Source organism: Leptodactylus fuscus, chromosome 9 (assembly GCF_031893055.1).
Source record: "Leptodactylus fuscus isolate aLepFus1 chromosome 9, aLepFus1.hap2, whole genome shotgun sequence".
Taxonomy (NCBI): domain Eukaryota; kingdom Metazoa; phylum Chordata; class Amphibia; order Anura; family Leptodactylidae; genus Leptodactylus; species Leptodactylus fuscus.
The window spans coordinates 25,651,340-25,672,599 of record NC_134273.1 but is presented as its reverse complement, the minus strand read 5'-3'; the positions used below and the strand labels follow the sequence as shown (position 1 = coordinate 25,672,599).

Here is a 21,260-nt window from a genome sequence, read left to right as displayed (position 1 = left end):
TAGTAATGAGCTCGGGAGGGTTGTATAATGGCAGCCCCTTCCCGTGTGCCGTCTAATGAAATATGGCACATGAGGGATACATGGTTGTGCATACTTTTTGTATGGGGACAGATTTAGTATTCTATGTCGATCTTAACAATGGCTTAAAAAGTGCCAATATTTTGTGCATTTTGGTATATACAGTATTTGGTGCATTTTGACTCATCCTGTTTTAGACACTAAATTTTAGTGATTTGTTTGCAAAGGGGACCTGGATTGATGTAGTAATGACTTCACAGATACAAGGTAATGACATAAATCTCATTGCAAAAAAATTTAGCCAAATTGTCCAAAAGTATATAATTTAATAGGTGGTATAAACCTCGCAGTTGAATTATCATGCCTTGTACGCCATTATTTTTCTGTCATATCTGGCATGACAAAAGTCACAGTTTTTGGCCCTTGGCCTTCAGCTATGGGAGCATTGCTTTTGTGTTTAGTCAGCGTGGGTGATGTCATAGCAATTGGAGGATCAACTCCCCATGGGGGTTTGCACCCCAATTGTGAATTCAGTCTGAATGTGGCCATCCAAAGGTAGACGTGTCCCTTGATGGACAGGGCGAATCCTCTCTCATTCACTTCAATGAGAGCGATGGAGATAGCTCAGTACTTTTGGCTATATTGAATTGAATGGGAGCATGGATGTGTCCCGTCCAGAAAGAGGTATGCCTATATTCAACCATGTCGCATTCAGACTGAATTCACAATGAGGGTAAAACACGCCATTCTCAGGATCAGTAGGGTCTCAATGGTCAGTCCACCAATGATCAGCTATTTATTCTCTTTCCTATGGCTACAGATTAATATGATTTGTGGCATAACCCGTTTAAGGGCACTGAGACGTGGTCCTCAATTGTATCCCCTGTCATTGGTCCAAGGTTGTTTAGTCTTAGGCCTGGTTCAAATCTGCATTTGGGGAGTCCACTCGGGGAGTCCACTGAATGGAGACCTATATGCATTAAAAAACAGTTACCTGGGAAACCCGTGGACCCCATAGACTATAATGGGTCCATTTGGTTTCCGCTTGTTTTCCGCACAAAACATGCTTAGAAAAAAGTCCTGCATGCAGCACTTTTTATCTCTGCGGAAACCACACGGACCCCATTACAGTCTACAGAGGGTTTTCTGAAGGTAACCTCTTTATAATGCGTATAGACTCCCCAAGCGGACTCCCCGAATGGAAACCCGAACGCAAATGTCAATAGGGCCTTACCCAGGTGTGTAAGAACATATTAAACAAGTAAAAGACATCTCAATGGAAGGTCATTTTTATGTTGGGCAAGATAACGCCATAACCTTTCCTATGAAGTATTGCACTTAAAGCCGTAGAATGAAACAGCTCTCAGAGACTGTAGAAAGACATGAGGCTAAATGTAAGGTGCACAGCTCGATATAGTGAAGCTGTCAGAGAGGCGAGGAAGACGTCAGGTCTTCACAACGGAGCAGTAAAGGAAGCAATTAGCGGTACAGGAATGTCATTCACAGAATGGAAGGCAGATCCTAATGACAGCATTAGAAAGGAGCATAAATACTGGGAAGTCATATGTAAATCCAGAACAAGCCAGAGAGACGGGAACAGAGGAATGATATTTTAGAAATGTTATAACCTGCCATAAAACATATTTAAGGGTATTTGCTTTATACAAGCTGGGAGACAGTATGTCTGCCTTGGTGAATAGTAACAAGGCTGTCATAAATCACCGCCAGCCCACCGCAGCAACTGCAATACTCTATTTGTATGCACCCATGCAAAGGATGATCCAAGCGCCAACTGGTGAATGTCACTGAAGGAGACATGATGGCGTCCAGTGATGCATCATCGCTACTGTAGGTGACCTGGTACTTAATTCCATCACAAATAATCCGCTAAGACATCTATTGGTAAGCGTTTGTCAATAGGGACATTTGTCATGCATGATTTATCAGGTAATATGGGTTTGGTCAAGGGTATAAATACCATAGAAACAAAACATGCAACTTATATGGAACCAATGGATAGTAGGAACCCAGACTAGACCCTTTTTTTTGGGTAGTGAGAATTTGTGCAAAGATCCCCTCACCAAGGGCCTACAAAGTGTAGGAGTAAACCAAAGGATCATGGAAAACATGCTGGCCTAAACATGTACAAGGTGACTAGCAGTATAGTAGTGTAAACTAGCACCCCACATAGGGCATGATTAATTTGGACAAACTGACTGTTAGCATCCTAGGAGCCCTGACAGTGTCCTACACTATGTTTTATAGATAGGTTCCTAGGACCCCTGACAGTGTTCTACACTATGTTTTATAGATAGGTTCCTAGGAGCCCTGACAGTGTTCTACACTATGTATTATAGATAGGTTCCTAGGAGCCCTGACAGTGTTCTACACTATGGTTATAGATAGGTTCCTAGGAGTCCTGACAGTGTTCTACACTATGTTTTATAGATAGGTTCCTAGGAGCCCTGACAGTGTTCTACACTATGGTTATAGATAGGTTCCTAGGAGTCCTGACAGTGTTCTACACTATGTTTTATAGATAGGTTCCTAGGAGCCCTGACAGTGTCCTACACTATGTTTTATAGAAAGGTTCCTAGGAGCCCTGGCAGTGTTCTACATTATGTTTTATAGATAGGTTCCTAGGAGCCCTGGCAGTGTTCTACATTATGTTTTATAGATAGGTTCCTAGGAACCCTGACAGTGTTCTACACTATGTTTTATAGATAGGTTCCTAGGAGCCCTGACAGTGTTCTACACTATGTTTCATAGATGGGTTCCTAGGAGCCCTGACAGTGTTCTACACTATGTTTTATAGATAGGTTCCTAGGAGCCCTGACAGTGTTCTACACTATGTATTATAGATAGGTTCCTAGGAGCCCTGGCAGTGTTCTACATTATGTTTTATAGATAGATTCCTAGGAGCCCTGACAGTGTTCTACACTATGTTTCATAGATGGGTTCCTAGGAGCCCTGACAGTGTTAGACACTTTGTGTTATAGAACTTATTTGCATATTGACAAAAAAGGAGACGTCTCGGCAATGGAGGCGACAATTCACAAGAGAAAAAAAGCCCATTTGATTCAGGTGATTCTAACCTATCTAACTGCAGGATTGCCTTGATCTGCTGGTTCTGGTGACAGACTCCCTTTGAACGGTACAGATATGCATTACAGCCAGATATACAGGATTAAGTGAGACCTACAATTCTGTCCTGGAGAGCATCAAAGATTTTTTCCTTCCCGTCTTGTATTTTACAGAACTTATCTCTGATTGTAGACTTTGAAGAAAGAAGAAATGGCTACATTTAGGTGGATGACTATTGACTGTTATCATGTAGTTTCCCAGTCGTTGAGTGCAGAGATGGTTAGAGCCATGTAGGAGATAAGTAGGAGTTATTATAGGGTCACTGTAGCGGACACATTTCTCTGACTGGGACGCTTGCTTGGGTAATACGCTGGTCTGCCCATTTTTATGGACACTTTTGTAGCAGTGAATATCCTGCAGAAACTTCCATATTTGTTATGTTACATACATTGTCATGTGACTGGCACTGTATTATAGGTAATAAGAGGGGTTAAAGAAGCAGTTTAATACAAATTGCTTCAGTGCTTGTTCCTGTAGTAGCATTGTGAATGTCTCCAGTGGTAGCCACCTTGGAACCATCTTCTTCAGCTTCCCACAGTGTCGACAAAACATCTCAGGTAACTTTCAAGCTAAACAATATATATATATGCAAGTTTGTAAGTTCTATGAAGTGGGTCACACTGGCTGCTAGTAAGCCCATGGGGGTAAAACTCAGGTGTTTACATTTGCATCATGTGACCCAATTACATGGGGCCTTAGCCTTATACTAGATTAAAGGACTGTGAGGATAAATAATGTATACAATCTCTAAGGACCTATTCACATTTGCATTTGGGTTCCCGTTTGGGGAGACCCCTTGGGAACCTCCCGAATGGAAACCTAAATGTATTAAAAAGTGATTACCTGGCAAGCCTGCAGACCCCATAGACTGTAATGTGGTCCATGTGGTTTCTGCACAAATCATACAGAGAGTAAAGTCCTGCTAGCAAACCAAGTGGAAACCACAGGTACCCCATTATAGTCTATGGGGTCCGTGTGGTTTCCTTAGGTAACCGCTTTTTAATGCGTATAGGTTTCCACCCAAGCGGACTCCCCAAACGGAAACCCAAACGCAGATGTGAATCGTCCAGTCAAATACTTATTATAAGCAGTAAAGACAAAAACATTCAAGGTTTCCAAATATATTGTCAAGCAACATGTACAAATACAAAAACATACAAGATATACAAAGGCAAAAGCAAAACATCAAAAGCTATTATCAAAGAGATGAATGACTTAATGATTTATGGAAATATTTGAATTTTCTCCGAGTCTATTATAAATGAAAATTCTTCAGCATTCGATACCTCTGTGATATATGAGAACATCATATAACTGTATACTTTCATGAAAAGAATGTGCTGTAATAATGGGGTATAGAAAATTCTTCTATACAAGTTGTCTGTAAGGTCTCATGGGCATGGCCGGGTTTACAGGCTGAGCAGGGCGGATTTTACAGCGGAATACACTTCGGTTCCATTCTATTGTCCCGACGCAGGATAGGACTTGCTCTATAATCATCGGAACGGGGCATCACAAGTCCCCTTGGATCAGGGGTGAACCTAGCTTTTTTGCCCCCGGGAGGGGGCGGAGCGAAGGGGGCATGGAGGAGCGGAGGGGGCAGGGCGGACAGGGTGGCGTTAGCAGGCAGAGAGCAGGCAGGGAGAGGACCTGCTCTCTGCTAAGCATGAGGGGAGGCCGCTGGAGCAGTGCTGCGTCCACAGGGCCTCCCCAATCCACCGCTCGCTTCCCGTGCCGGGCTGCCGTGACAGTGATGCTAAGCCAGTCCAGGACAGCTTGTCCTGGACTGGCTTAGGTCAGCAAAAATGCGGCCCCCCCGCATGCCTTGGTTATCACACTCAGTTGTGTGCATAGGGCCTAAGACAGTTTGTTTTGGAGAATTTATAAAAAATCCTAAAAGTCATAAAAACCATGAAAATACCCCACAATTCAGGAGCAAATGGAGTCATAATTTGGCTCCACTAAGTATATAAATATGTCTGAGAATCTGGTGACCATTATGCAGAAACGAAGAAGAGAAAAGCGATACTCTGCATATTTCATGTGGGCACTGTCGCCACATATGGTGCAATATGTGAAACTTGGCCATGTCATAAGATTGTGCTAATTGGGACATTGTTATTCCTTATTTAATCATTGGATGGATGGAAGAAATTGGAGATCGCTCCCAAAAATCAATCACAAAATGAAAACCATTACCTGCCAGTGGGTGTCTGCACATGTTATTGCACGTAATGAATAAGGAAAAGCATATGGCTGAATGGACAGGGCTTGTGCAATTTTCAACGCCGCATTAGCCTATTGTTTAAGAAGGGACAGGTGACAATGGGTTCTGCATAGACATTAGGTAAGAGTTTCAGCCTACGGGACATTTTAGACTCTGTTCACATCTGGTATAGCACAGATATACTGTAAACCATGCCCAGCAGACTCCATTGACTATAACGCCACTCGACAAATCTTGCGGACTGTATCGATGAAGGTTGTGCTATCCGGTCTGACATTATTGACTAGATCTGAACTTTTGGCCTTACCCGTGTTGAAAGTCAAATTCTAACCTTCTTCGCAACAGGAGCAATAAACTATTAATATGAGAACAACCCAAATATTGAATGGAAAAAATCACGAGGGTATGGGGGTACACATCACATAAGGGTATGGCTACATGGTGACCAAAGATCGTTGTGACACCCTACAGCTCCTTCACCAGAAATCTTGCAGTGCTGCATATTTTTACAACAAAGTTGTAGTCACAGCTGCTCCCTTGGGGTTGCAGTGTGATTTCATTCACTTACATTGATGAAGGAGTCTTAGGTCAACATGGCGATCTTTGGTCCATGGTGCCCTAACCTAAATTTTTTTTTTTTTTTTTTTAATGTAGATCGTGAGCCCCATGTAGAGCTCACAACGTACTTTTTTTGTCCTAGGGAGGAAATCCACACAAACACAGGGAGAGCATACAAGCTCCTTGCAGATGTTGTTCCTGGTCTGATTCGAACCTAGGACTCCAGTGCTGCAAGGTTGCAGTGCTAACCACTGAGCCACCATGTTGTCCCTAACCTAAATCTTAATTATCTATAAATCTTTTTCTTTAGTGAATGTTATGCACAGCAGGTATGGACCCCCTGTATGATCTAACCAGTATGGCTTGGGACTACTGTTTCCGTCATTATTTAAATGGACCCCTGGTTTTCACCATTTAACCCATATACTCATACCCATATACATGGATTTGGCCTTTACTGCAGAGTAAACTAGGTTTATACATCTAGAGCTAGTCGGGTGTAGGTGATAGCTGGCCCAGTGGGTCAAGAGATATCAGTGTGTACTACCAAGGGTCCATGCAGGAGAGTCGTCAAGTATGGTCAAGGTCAAGGCTGGTAGAGTAAATTCAAAGACACTGATTCAGGCAACAGGGCACATGAGGCAGAAAAGGTTTGAAGATCAGAAATGAGCCAAGGTCAGATATCCGTAGTCAGCAGAACAAAGATGAGATGGCAAGAATGAAGTCAGGTAACATGTTTTGGTCAAATTTAGGGAAGCAGTCAGAAACTCCATCACAAGAACTAGCAAGCTAGGAACCTGTATTGTTCAACAACCTTTTCTTGCACCACAGATGAGCCACATCCCCAATTTTGCACGTCTCTCGCCACTGAGCTTTGGTAAGGATGCCTTGGATGAACATATATATTATAAGACACGTAGATTTTCATTCTGACACATTGCATCTGATTTATTAAGATGACCTCGTAATAATTAAGGCGTCTCCTAACTTTCAGGGTCTTAATTAAGACTGGTGATTCCTAGAGAAATCCTAATAAACTCTCTCCAATATGTACAGTCATTAACTCCGAAATGAACGTCTTCAATTATACAACTAACTTTGCTTCAGCACCATGGACAGAGCCCTGAGTAGTAGTTCTGCTTTCTAGTAGTCACATGCAAATTTTCAGACATATTTCCATAGTTCTGCTTTACATATATATATATATATATATATATATATATATACTATACATTAGAGCAATTTTGTCGTCATTGTCCTGTGATGTGCTAGAATGAGCGGCTTCTTAAATTTTACAATAAAAGCCCTATAAATATAGCCATAACTTTATATCTATGCTCATGTATTCTTCATATACAGTGCAAGAGCAGCAGCTTGGGCTCCAGAGCTGCACTTTCTGGGCAAATAAAGTATATTCCATAGTCACTTCGGAGCTATAGAGTTGAAATTTTGCCTAGAATAACTTCTGTAGGCAAGTGAAAAGCAGGAAAACCCACACAACAGCCGACATTCATGATAAAAGCTTCCAGTTCACAATCCTTTTTACAGTTTCCATTCATTGCAATAGAAGATTGTCTGGGAGTAACAGGTATATAGTAAATCTCCTACGTGGCAAGTACTTTAAATAAAAATATACACTCACCGGCCACTTTATTAGGTACACCATGTTAGTAACGGGTTGGACCCCCTTTTGCCTTCAGAACTGCCTCAATTCTTCGTGGCATAGATTCAACAAGGTGCTGGAAGCATTCCTCAGAGATTTTGGTCCATATTGACATGATGGCATCACACAGTTGCCGCAGATTTGTCGGCTGCACATCCATGATGCGAATCTCCCGTTCCACCACATCCCAAAGATGCTCTATTGGATTGAGATCTGGTGACTGTGGAGGCCATTGGAGTACAGTGAACTCATTGTCATGTTCAAGAAACCAGTCTGAGATGATTCCAGCTTTATGACATGGCGCATTATCCTGCTGAAAGTAGCCATCAGATGTTGGGTACATTGTGGTCATAAAGGGATGGACATGGTCAGCAACAATACTCAGGTAGGCTTTGGCGTTGCAACGATGCTCAATTGGTACCAAGGAGCCCAAAGAGTGCCAAGAAAATATTCCCCACACCATGACACCACCACCACCAGCCTGAACCGTTGATACAAGGCAGGATGGATCCATGCTTTCATGTTGTTGACGCCAAATTCTGACCCTACCATCCGAATGTCGCAGCAGAAATCGAGACTCATCAGACCAGGCAACGTTTTTCCAATCTTCAATTGTCCAATTTCGATGAGCTTGTGCAAATTGTAGCCTCAGTTTTCTGTTCTTAGCTGAAAGGAGTGGCACCCGGTGTGGTCTTCTGCTGCTGTAGCTCATCTGCCTCAAAGTTCGACGTACTGTGCGTTCAGAGATGCTCTTCTGGCTACCTTGGTTGTAACGGGTGGCTATTTGAGTCACTGTTGCCTTTCTATCAGCTCGAACCAGTCTGGCCATTCTCCTCTGACCTCTGGCATCAACAACGCATTTCCGCCCACAGAACTGCCGCTCACTGGATGTTTTTTCTTTTTCGGACCATTCTCTGTAAACCCTAGAGATGGTTGTGCGTGAAAATCCCAGTAGATCAGCAGTTTCTGAAATACTCAGACCAGCCCTTCTGGAACCAACAACCATGCCACGTTCAAAGGCACTCAAATCACCTTTCTTCCCCATACTGATGCTCGGTTTGAACTGCAGGAGATTGTCTTGACTATATCTACATGCCTAAATGCACTGAGTTGCCGCCATGTGATTGGCTGATTAGAAATTAAGTGTTAACGAGCAGTTGGACAGGTGTACCTAATAATGTGGCCGGTGAGTGTATACCGCCTCATGCATAAAAACCTGCTCCAAGACATGTCATTGATGTAAATAGCAATCGCCGCTTCCATTATAAGGAGGGCCTCTCACCTCTCCTGACACCTCTGTTCTAGTAAAGACTTAGGATTTTCTCTGAAAGACAAGTCTTTTCCGAAAGTTCTGTTGCTCTACATCTTAGAAATTTTAGACTACTTTTACAAGTGGGCGTTACCCATTGGGAGCGAGTCTCTACATGGTCAGGCATTGACCAGTCAGTACTGACAGTGACAGACTCCTTTTAATAGTAATGTCACAGATTTCTTGGAGGAATAATAGAGGAACGTCATTCTAAGTCCAGTCTCCATTCGGGGATTCTGTCTCAGAATCTGCTGGAAAAATGTGGAGAGAGTCAACAAGCAGGATTTTTCTCTCCGCATTTTTTGGATGGAAACCCTTTGGACTCCAAGTCTGGGATTTTTTTTCTTTTAAATGTAGATTGTGAGCCCCATATAGGGATCACAATGTACATTTTTTTCCCCTATCAGTATGTCTTTGTAGAATGGGAGGAAATCCATGCAAACATGGGAAGAACATACAAACGCCTTGCAGATGTTGTTCCTGGCAGGATTCAAACCCACTAAGCTAACCACTGAGCCACTGTGCTGCCCCAGTCTATGGGGTTTCTGCGGGTAACCCCTTTTTAAACGGATTGGGTTTCCATTTTACGGACCCAAAGAATGGAAACCCAAACGCAGGTGTGAACCTAGCGTAAGAAAATATGTTCCAGACTTGTTATTTCATAAGGAATACAGGTATTTACTGACATAAATGTGATATATTCTCCTTAAAGGGCTTGTCCAGGTCATCTTGCTACACTTACTTCTTCTGGGGTTTTGTATGTTACTTTTGAACCCAGGGGTTTCGAGCAGATTCTGACCCTGGGTCATATGATTGGGACCAACTGCGGCCATCTCCTTCTCTTCCATGTTCACTGCCAGTTGTCTGTATCGTAGGGGTTGGCTTTGCCATTATAATGATGTATTCAGCCAGTCCCCATGATATGGGTAAGTAGATATAAACACAGGAGAGGAAGGCGTAAGAGGAGCGACTTGGAGAGCAAGTGCAGGTTCCGATCATGTGATCCATGGTCAGAACCAGTCCGGAAGCCTTTGAACCCAGCCGCGTAATGCCAAGTGGTGGGATCTGGTACTGCAGCTTCATTCCATTAACAAAAATGGGACTCGCATACTAGGCCCGGAAAAAAAACATACAGATATGGTATTCTTTATATTAAGACATAATAAAGACCATATGCGTCCAGCACATCTTATATACTGAACAGACTGTACGAACCCATCACTTACTCTCATCTGAAGGTGGACGACTTCTGAGACGAGGCCTCTGGCACATTGTGGTTCTCGGTTGTCTTGCTAGGAATCGCATGTACAGTAATTAAGCGCGTCCTAGATCAGATGCTCCCCCTCCCCCACATAAAACACATACATTTTTCCCTTTTTTCCAGGACAATTAGCAAAGTGTTTAGTCTTTGGTTTGAATGAATAATTCATTAATATTCTTTGTTAATGATTTATTATGTGCCATATGCCGGCAGTACAGGATGTATGTGTTACAGTCACCTTTACTCAAAGGAAACAAGTGAATAGAGGTATGGAAAGGTGACGGCCTACTGAGCGAGACGCCGTATTATTAGTAGTGTTATTGGTATTCTCACTATTAACCCCTTCTTCCCAGTGTGAGACGCCATACCAGCAGTTTTCATGCCGTTATTCACCAAGTGATAGATAATGGACTTGGGAGATGTGAAATGATTGCAGACAAAATACATCAGCGATCATCATCCATTAGAGCTCATGACTTCACTGCCAAACAATTTAGATTAACAGGAAAATGGCCTTAAAATAACATAATTGAGCAGATTGTAGCTTAGGAAGACTCACAAACACTCTGCGCTCCCTCCCCCACTTTTTATTTTATTCCCTACAAATAATAATAATAATAATAATAATAATAATAATATTATTATTATTATTATTATTATTATTATTATTAAGTAATTTAATTTCCCTACTTGGGATGTGAGTGATGACAATATCTGTAAAGAGCAGTGAAATATGTTGACGTTATAGAAGCAAGTAACAATAATAATAATAATAATAATAATAATAATATATTATTTTGTAATATTAATATTATAAATTATACTATTATTATATTATAACAATATTATATTATATTATTTTATATTATAATATAATTAAATTATATTATAATTCAAAATATTATATTATAGTTAAATTTTTAATAATAATCATAATAATAATATGTTATTTTTTAGCATTTGGAATTTATAATATTATTAGAGATGAGCAAGTAGTACTCGATCGAGTAGGTATTCGATCGAATACTACGGTATTCGAAATACTCGTACTCGATCGAGTACCACTCGCTATTCGAATGGAAAAGTTCAATGCAGAACCAGCATTGATTGGCCGAATGCTATACAATCGGCCAATCAACGCTGGTTCTTCTCCTACCTTTAGAAGTCTTCTCCTTGCAGCTTCCCCGCGGCGTCTTCCGGCTTTGAATTCACTCTGCCAGGCATCAGGCCTGGGCAGAGCCGACTGCGCATGTCCGCTTGTAGTGTGGGCAGAGAAGACTTCTCGGAGGATCCAGCCTGACCCTCACTCGTGGACTTGGTAAGTATAATTTGATCGAACGTTGCCTACCCCTGAAACAAGCATTTTCCCCCCCATAGACTATAATAGGGTTGGATATTCGAATCGAGTAGTCAAATATTGAGTGGCTACTCGAAACAAATATCGAACCTCGAACATTTTACTGTTCGCTCATCTCTATATATTATTATTATTATTATTATTATATTAATATTATAATCCCCTATAGAATAAATATAATATAGATGAGTCCCCTACACAATGCTGGAGGATACCTCTTATCACTTTATACATTGATGTGTCCTATATAGATCAGTGAGCGATGACAATACTTATAAAGCGCTGTAGAATATGTTGTCATGATATAAACACGCTGAATAAATAATAATAATCCCAATTGTTTACTTCTTAATAGTATTCTATAACTATTGGAATCCCCTATAGAATACATCTAGTTTATAGCAGGTCGTGCATACAGTGCTCTTGTATTATACGTCTATGTGCGGTGCCGGTCTCAGCCCTCAGATATTTTCTGATTGAAGTTAATTATTAGATGATATTGTTCGATGTGACATAAAAGTACAATGTATGGCATTAGCAGCGGCAGTACAGCTGGAGATCTGGAGACCGTGCAGAATACAATATGGTGTATGTTCTTTGTAGAATTCATCTAGTGAGGGCGATGTAAGTCTTTCCCATTATTCCATGTAATGCCTCTATTAGGAGGTTCATGCATAATAATTATGTTGTAAGACTTTCCCTGGTCCTGTCAGGGCGCTCCGCACAACCAGTACTTTTGTCATTGTCATGTAATCCTGTTGTCTGCTCTCATATCCCTTCCGTTACTTTTATTTATACATGACAATCCATTTATAAGATTACAGGTGTAGCAGAGCTGACTTTGTTACTTTTTCTTTTACTCTTTCGTTGTGTAAGGCTAAGGTCACATGTCAAATCCTATCGCCCGACCAAAGATCGCCTTGTTGCTCTGTGACCCTGTCACTCATGTTAGTGAATGGAGTTACATTGTGACCTTGAGGTGCCATCGCTGTGACTTCTAGTTGCACAAAAGTCCAACATTGTTCGGCTTTTTTGTGATGGTCATGACACCTACAGGGTCGCAACGAGACTCCATTCACTAACATTAGTGAAGGAGTCACAGCAATACAGCGATCTTTGGTCATTGTGTGACCCTAGCCTTAACGTAACCATACACCTTCAAGAGTTGTCAGCCAGCGATTATTCCTCCCCAGCCAAATACATGCTCCATTCAGCGCATGTGTTCTCCATATGGAAGGGGAGTAATATACTGACAGATACAAAAGGATCAGCCATTTAAATTCAACAACAGATGATGTCGGGGATTATTGGAAGGCCCACATACCCATAAGACGGTTTCAGCCAACCATGTGTTAATGTGTATGTGCTTCAGGCACATGACCAAGGCGTCTTCTACATTACCAATTCAGAAATGGAACCCAAGTCTATAGGACTATGTCATGGCTCTGGAATTCACTCCTACAGGACATTCTCTTCTAGAAAAGTAAATTAATAGGACCCAAGAAAGCTTCCGCCTTGTTAAGATCATGTTGAATGGAGATGGATGCTGATGGATGTGGATCTGATCAGTCTTTCTGTCGGCATTTCATCCATTGCGCCGATCCTATGACATATCAGAGCAATAGACTTCAGTGACAGCGGACAACCCCTTTAACTTTGGTATATCTGTAAAAGAATGATTATTATTAGAGATGAGCGAGTACTGTTCGGATCAGCCGATCCGAACAGCACGCTCGCATAGAAATGAATGGACGTAGCCGGCACGCAGGGGGTTAAGCGGCCGGCCGGCGTCAAAGCGGAAGTACCAGGTGCATCCATTCATTTCTATGGAGCGTGCTGTTCAGATCGGCTGATCCGAACAATACTCGCTCATCTCTAATTATTATCAAATATGACAGTAGTCATGCACGGGAACCACATAGTTCTAGTGGGATTGATACAATGCAGCGTGACAGCTAGGTTTGAGCAATCGGGATCAAAAAAGATCGGATTCTGATCCCAATCTTTTTTGGAGGGATCGAGGTCTCTCGTTAGTTCCCACAATGCTTGGAAACTAACGTGAGACCTCGATCCCACCAAAAAAGATCAGGATTGGAATCCGATCTTTTTCGATCCCGATTGCTCAACCCCAAAAAAGATCGGATTCTGATCCTGATCTCTTTTGGTGGGATTGAGGTCTCACGTTAGTTCCCACAATGCTTGGGAACTAACGTGAGACCTCAATCCCACCAAAAAAGATCAGGATCAGAATCCGATCTTTTCCGATCCCGATCGCTCAACCCGAGTGACAACCCTTTGGTGATCTAGGTTTGGTTCATATGAACTGTGAAGGTCTGCTATGGCTGGATGCTATAAGGGAGTAGATAGAATAGGGTGTGATGGACCATGTGCAGGTTCTGATCAATCGGTAATCTAGATACTCCACTTTTTGCCAGTCTCTAGGTCAGGATGCTTAATTTTTGCCCCAGGTGAAGGAACGTGCACCTAGACCTCTGACTATATGTCCATATTACAACAACCATCTCCACATTTTTCTCCATCTATTCCTTTGTCACTTCGCCTTATTAATTGAGTTGATTAGATTTGGGTACAAATGTTACGCTCCAAAGTGTGAGCTGCAAGATCTGCCGCCGAGCCAAGAAAATAATGAGCATGTTCACAGCCTGGACTAAAATGAAATAATATGACAAGCCGTCCCCTCGCAAGCACATGTTCATGAGACGGTGGCTTGTGCCAGGACTTGTACATCTTTCGCCAACTTTAGTGGTTCCCATTGGAGTGTGAAAGAGTTAATTTTGGAGATTTAATGAATACCAAATGTTATTCTGGGACCCAACGCCTGGCGCTACAGCTGGGTAAGCATATTTCTGCAGCCAGTAATTCACTGTAGTATGAAGCATCTATTAAATCATGGTTGTCGACTTGTACGTGGAGTGTACTTTATTGATCAGCTAATTATTGCTTTGCAATCCCATGAAGCCAAATCTGGATTGTGAATGATATAGAATGATTCAGAAATGTACATGGAGATAGCAGAGGCATGCATGGCACTTGTTGTAAGACGCTCACCCAATTGTAGGCAAGGGTGCAAAAACTTGAGTGGGTGGCTGGCCTTGTATCGCCCATTATTCTTTCTAGGCACCATTGACATTGACAATTTATAACTTGTATTTAAGATTGCCACTTTATTAGAGACACCTGTCATTTCACAATTGGAGCTTTCCTGTATAGAAATTAGACTTGAGACCCCGTAAAGTTAAGTTAGCGAATATTCTGTGCTGGGTGAATCTGTAAGGTGATGCGGACACACACCCTAAATAGTTGGTTGTTCTTCTCTGTGTCCGCATGAGGTGGCCAAGACTACTCAGGGCATACCATACTATTTAAGAGCCCATTCCTGCACTTAGTGGGGCTGTCAAAGAATTTGCTTGAAGGGAAGCAGCATGCTGATCAGTGCCAAAACTAGGAATGGTGGGGCCCCAAGGCGAGCATTTGACATGGGGCCCCTCCCAACTGACTCCCCTCCCCAAAAATCCCCTGGAGTATAATAATACCAGTGTTTGTGGGGTTCAACGGACCGCGGCCTTGGCTCCTGCTCACAGCCGCCTCTGCAGAAAGGGAAGCTCTGGCAGCCATGAGCAGGAGTGAGGATCGGTAAGTAAATGGAGCCCGTTACTTGTTAGAGTTACTCCAGCAGGTAATAGCCTATCAAAAATAAAAAATACACAGAAGTAGCGGCTGCGGGCGGTCCCCCTAATGTCCCAGGCCCTGTGGTAGCTGCGATCACTGCTACCCCGGTAGCTAGTAGAAAAATAGTTCCAGATATGACTAGGATGAGAGGTCTAAATAGCTTGAGAAGGCAAATACCTTAAAGGGTTGTTGGACCCCAAATTGATTTTCCATACTGATGACCTATCCACCGGACCTGACACCCAGAACCTGCCCAGACCAGCTTTTCCAGCGACCTCCATGTGCAAGAAGTTGCTAGGGAACGGGTAGCACATGCACTGCGGCTCCTATTCAAGTATAGGAACGGTGCTGCAATTCAGTGGATGGGTAATAAGTGAGGTGCGGCACGTCATGACCCTCCACTAGCAGCTTCAGGCACCCAAAGGATACCAGTATAGCTGATCTGTACAGGGTCTGGATATCCACAGTATAGGTTATCAGTATGCAATTTGTCACCGCAAAACCCCTTTAATGCCAAGATGTCAACCATGTCCTGGAACCTGGACACCACCAATATGACTTTTTGAGTTTTCATCGTGTTTTTTTTTTTACATTGAAGTCCGTGCAGGTAGTTCTGTCATTCTAGTGCCATTAAGTCTCCATACTCATACATTCTATGGACTACTGTGTACTTTTGAAAACGTAAATGTGCAATTTCTGTTTTGTTTTTTTTACATGCAATCAACGGTAATTTTTATTTATTTGCTACGTTAAATCCACTTGTCGCTATTGCCACAATTATTGCTCTTGAGATTATTAGGTAAGTAGTTGTTACATGCGCAAGTTTACTAATGGCCATTGTCAAGTAGATGGATTGGTTGGAAGGGGCTGGCGGGAGAACAACATTTTAGATTGCTAATTGTAGAGTTTGTTGGCATCGCAGTAGGGAGGGAAACTCCGGCCTATAATTAAAGAAATTACTTGAACAATCCCCAATTTAGTATTTTCTCAATTGCCAGGAGCTTTTCAAGAATTTTTTTTATTGCTCAATCTTTTTGTCTATCAGGTCTCCAATTATTTTCTGATAAATATTTAATGTATTACTTATGGCAAACGCCGCCTATGACATTGGAATCTGGTAATTTGAAAAATCTGATAATGTGACACATGGATCTAGCACAGAATGGCAAATTAGTGTAGATTTTTTAAAAACAAAACCAAAAGTAGGAGAGCCAATGGAGGTAAAGAGTTACAAGTATCTTTTAAGCTGAAACCCCATGTTACAAAAAACGCTGCATTTCATAAAACCTATAAAGTGGATGGGGTTCCGGCTAATCCCATCCACACATAGGAAATCGGCATCGGGAAAGCTACGTTTCCAAAAAAGTTTGTGTTTTTGAAAATCGCAGCATGCCAATTATATCTTTAATAGGGGCAGAAAGTCTGCAGAGGAAAACTCTGCCAAATCGCAATGAAAAACACGATACGTTTCCTCCACATTTTTTTTTCGGCAGCTTTTTTTTGCTACAGTTTTTTGAGCCAAATATAGGAGGGGCGTCAAAAGAAATGGGAAATCACTTTTACGGCACATTCCCACGGAGTAACGCTGCGCTCATTCTGACACGTAAACATGTGTCAGAGTAAGTGTTTCAAAACAGAATCCCATTGACTTCAATGGGTTCCCTCTTACGCGTGCTACACATTGAAATCAATGGGAGGCTTTTTAACCCATTGATTTCAATGTGTTACACGCATAAGACGGAACCCATTGAAGTCAATGGGATTCTGTTTTGAAGCGCTCACTCTGACACGTGACGTGCAGCATTACTCCGTGGGAACGAGTCCATACTCCTCTCATCTCTTCAATCCATTCCTGGCTTTTACTCAAAAAACTTCAGAATATGCAACAAAAAAGCAGCTTTTTCACAATGTGGGGCCTTAGGCTAAGGCCGGGGCCCCACGGACCGGAAATGCCGCGATTTGCAGTCCACGAATACTGATCCGCAATCTGTACACGTCCGCATTGTTTCAGTACGTCATCCGCAGTCATGGATCCTGTATGATTCCCTACACTGGTCATGCTGCAAATGTGGCCAAAAATAGGACATAAATAATTTTTGGTCATTGAATACGTTACGAATACACGGCGGCAAAAATTGCAGTGGTGTGGCCTGGCCCATGGAAATGAAGGAGACCATACTTTGATCAACAATTGCAGATAACAACTACGAATGTGCATGAAGCCTTAAAGATAAAGCAGCTATGAACGCCCGGAGTGTATTTTCCGCAAATCACCTTCTATCATTCTTGTCTCGGCGATGCACAAGTGTTCTTTAAGCATATTTCAGCATGTAACAAGAGCTCGAAACACACTTGAAAAAATGTCGTGTGAACATGTCCTTAGGGTGTTGCAGACATTTCTGTCACTGAACATCAATTCTATGAATCTGAATGGGGGGAAGGATCTGGTATCAGATGCAACACAGTTATTAAGAGGCTTATGGCGCTTAACAATTCCAACGCATCTTGGACCGGCCGTACACCAACAATTACATTTACGCTGGATTTCAGCTATTCTCATGGTATTACAATGGCTCAATAAACTTCTGCTACAAAACCTGAAACGTGAGAATCGATAAGGTGAAGCTCCATTGTGTTGTAAGGCTGTATTCATTGGTCATGTGAATGTAGCCTTAGGCCGTATTCACATGACTATGCGGTTTTTCTCAGACCTATGTTGACCTACATGTCTATTTCTGTGTCCGTAAATAATGGACAAGGATTGAGCATCTCATTTTTTTTGAGGGCCGTGAAAAACAGTCCCATACACATGAATAGACGCATAGCATAGCATAGCCCATCGTGTTGTGGAGCTTCCTTCATCTTACATCCTCAGTCATACACTTGTGTCAATGTCTTTAGCTGTGTTTGGCTATTGGTAGGGTTGGCTTTAGAGCCATGTGTGTTTGCTCAGGACACATCGTGTGTCATCTCTAAATGTTATGCTCCAGATCCTTATGACTTTGACACCAGGAACATGACTTTCCCAATCTCATATGATACCTGTAGGCTTTATCACTTCCTATATAATTGGGGAGCCATAGTTTTACACGATATGACTCCACGGTGGAGGGCATGGTAGTATACAAGGCATAGAACTATACAAGGCACCAACCAACTTCAAGGCCCTTCCATTACACTGATGCCCTAGTTTAAAGGGAACCTATTAGAGTTGTGTCATCCATAGACAGGCAAAGCACAGCAATACAATACCGTACATTTTGTCTGTGAGTGCCATGGATATACCGTACATATGTCTATGCAGTGTTTCACATAATGTGCTATTCACATCTCTCTGTTTCTATTGCAGCATTTTGGCCACGGCTGGTACTCACTTTAATACTCACGTAGACCTGCGCACGTTGCGGGCAGTGCGTGTACTCAGGCCACTGAAACTGGTCTCTGGAATCCCAAGTAAGTTTAGATTTTCTTTTGTGAAGCTCCAATATAATTTCCATTCGTGTTATCATTATTCAGTGTGGATAAATATGTGGCAGAGGCTACATTATCTTATCTTATCTTATCTTATGTCCATGATGGAAGAAGATATGGATATAATGTATCTGGTTTAGTAATATTCTGTGACATCTGCAGCATCTCTTCTAATAACTCTACTGCGTAGTGTTCCTCTGTTATTCCTCTTGGAATAATAATGGAACTGCCATTAGGTGTTTCCATCTTATTTTGTAATGGGGCATGTCCCTACACTATCCTATCAGTTCTGACACTTTATGACATATGCTAGAGAGGAGAGTCATTACACCACTATAAACAATACATGGTTGGTCGGTCCCTCCAAAATCATCAGATTTGGCCACCATTCATCTAATGTGTATGGCAAATGTTATTCTATGTCACTGTATTGTGTTCTTCATAGGTTTACAGATCGTCTTGAAATCCATAATGAAGGCGATGGTCCCCCTGCTTCAGATTGGATTGCTGCTTTTTTTCGCCATTCTTATGTTTGCAATTATTGGACTTGAGTTTTACAGCGGCAAACTGCACAAGGCCTGCTACAGGAACCAGTCAGGTACACGTATGCAATACAGCTCTGGGGGCTCTATGTGATGTGGAAGTCCTGTGTAGTTTGTATATTGTAGGTGATGTATAGATTGTATATTGTAGGTGATGTATAGACTGTATACTGTAGGTGATGTATAGATTGTATACTGTAGGTCAGTGATGGCGAACCTATGGCACGCGTGCCAGAGAGGGCACGCAGAGCCCTCCATGCTGGCACGCGTGCGGTCGCCCGGATCGCTCACCAACAGGGAATCCGGTACAGGATTCCCCGTTGATGAGCGATCACTGCCTTCAGTTGTATGTGCAAATGCACATACAGCTGAAAGCTGTCAGGGTAGGCCGCGGATCGCGCGACCGCGGCCTACACTGGCTGCAGAGTTTGACCTCTGCCCCGACGCGGGCGCGATGACGTCATCAGCGCCGCCAGTGACAAGAAGGTGGATGCCGGCGGCTCTTCAGGGGTGAGTATGAGAGTGGCTCACTGTGTATATGATGTTGGGGGGAGCGCTTATAATACTTGGTGGGGTGTATGATACTGGGGGGGAGTGTATAATACTGGGGGGGGCTTATAATACTGGGTGGGGTGTATGATACTGGGGGGGAGTGTATAATACTGGGGGGGCTTATAATACTGGGTGGGGTGTATAATACTGGGGGAGTGTATAATACTGGGGGGAGTGTATAATACTGAGGGGGCTTATAATACTGGGGTGGCTTATAATACTGGGGGGTGTACTAAAGAGCATATAATACTGGGGGGGGGGCCTATTTATAAGCACACAATACTGTGTGTGGATGCCACTGTGGAGTATATAATCCTGTGGGGGGGGACACCTACTGCGGAGCATATAACACTGGGGGGCTACTGTGGTACTGTGGAGAATATAATATTGTGTGGTGGGCCCACTGCAGAGCATATAATACTGTCTGGGGTCCCCTCACTATTTATATCACACAGTATCTGTTTTATAGCAGACGTGATATTAGTACAGGATGTAAGAATATTACACGGTAACTATAAAACAGATCCTGTGCGATGTAAATAGTGAAAATTAATTGTTCAAAGTACCAAATGCCGAGACCTTTACATTTCAGTACAACGTTGTTTGTATTATTGAAAGCTCTGTAAAGCCCCACATGACTGTAATTTTTGGTCAGTAACTGTCCGCAATTGTGGATCCGCATAGTATTAAGTCTATATTGTCGTGTTGGCACTCCGCGAAAATTTTGTGGGTTTTGGGTTGCAGTTTGGGCACTCGGTCTCTAAAAGGTGCCATCAGTGCTGTAGGTGATGTATAGACTGTATACTGTAGGTGATGTATAGACTGTATACTGTAGGTGATGTATAGACTGTATACTGTAGGTGATGTATAGACTGTATACTGTAGGTGATGTGTAGACTGTATACTCTAGGTGATGTGTAGACTGTATACTGTAGGTGATGTATAGACTGTATACTGTAGGTGATGTGTAGACTGTATACTGTAAGTGATGTATAGACTGTATACTGTAAGTGATGTATAGACTGTATACTGTAGGTGATGTATAGACTGTATACTGTAGGCAATGTATAGACTGTGTACTGTAAGCGATGTATAGACTGTATACTGTAGGTGATGTATAGACTGTATACTGTAGGTGATGTATAGACTGTATATTGTAGGTGATGTATAGACTGTATACTGTAGGTGATGTATAGACTGTATACTGTAGGCGATGTATAGACTGTATACTGTAGGCGATGTATAGACTGTATACTGTAGGCGATGTATAGACTGTGTACTGTAAGTGATGTATAGACTGTATACTGTAGGTGATGTATAGACTGTATACTGTAGGTGATGTATAGACTGTATATTGTTGGTGATGTATAGACTGTATACTGTAGGCGATGTATAGACTGTACACTGTAGGTGATGTGTAGATTGTATACTGTAGGTGATGTATAGATTGTATACTGTAGGCGATGTA

General features: G+C 42.2%; 2 protein-coding genes across 2 annotated transcripts in view; one reads left to right on the top strand and one right to left on the bottom strand.

Moving 5' to 3' along the window:
• Positions 1-21,260, top strand: part of CACNA1E (calcium voltage-gated channel subunit alpha1 E) — a 456,683-nt gene that overhangs the window by 345,323 nt on the left and 90,100 nt on the right. Inside the window, exons 6-7 of the mRNA XM_075287936.1 lie at positions 18,577-18,680; positions 19,144-19,296. Of these exons, the coding sequence (XP_075144037.1) occupies positions 18,577-18,680; positions 19,144-19,296 (257 nt within the window). The remainder of the gene's footprint in view (positions 1-18,576; positions 18,681-19,143; positions 19,297-21,260) is intronic.
• LOC142218930 (regulator of G-protein signaling 8-like) overlaps positions 8,399-21,260 on the bottom strand; it is a 404,296-nt gene continuing 391,434 nt past the window's right edge. Inside the window, exon 6 of the transcript XR_012717483.1 lies at positions 8,399-8,409. The gene's annotated coding sequence lies outside the window, so the exon portion shown is untranslated. The remainder of the gene's footprint in view (positions 8,410-21,260) is intronic.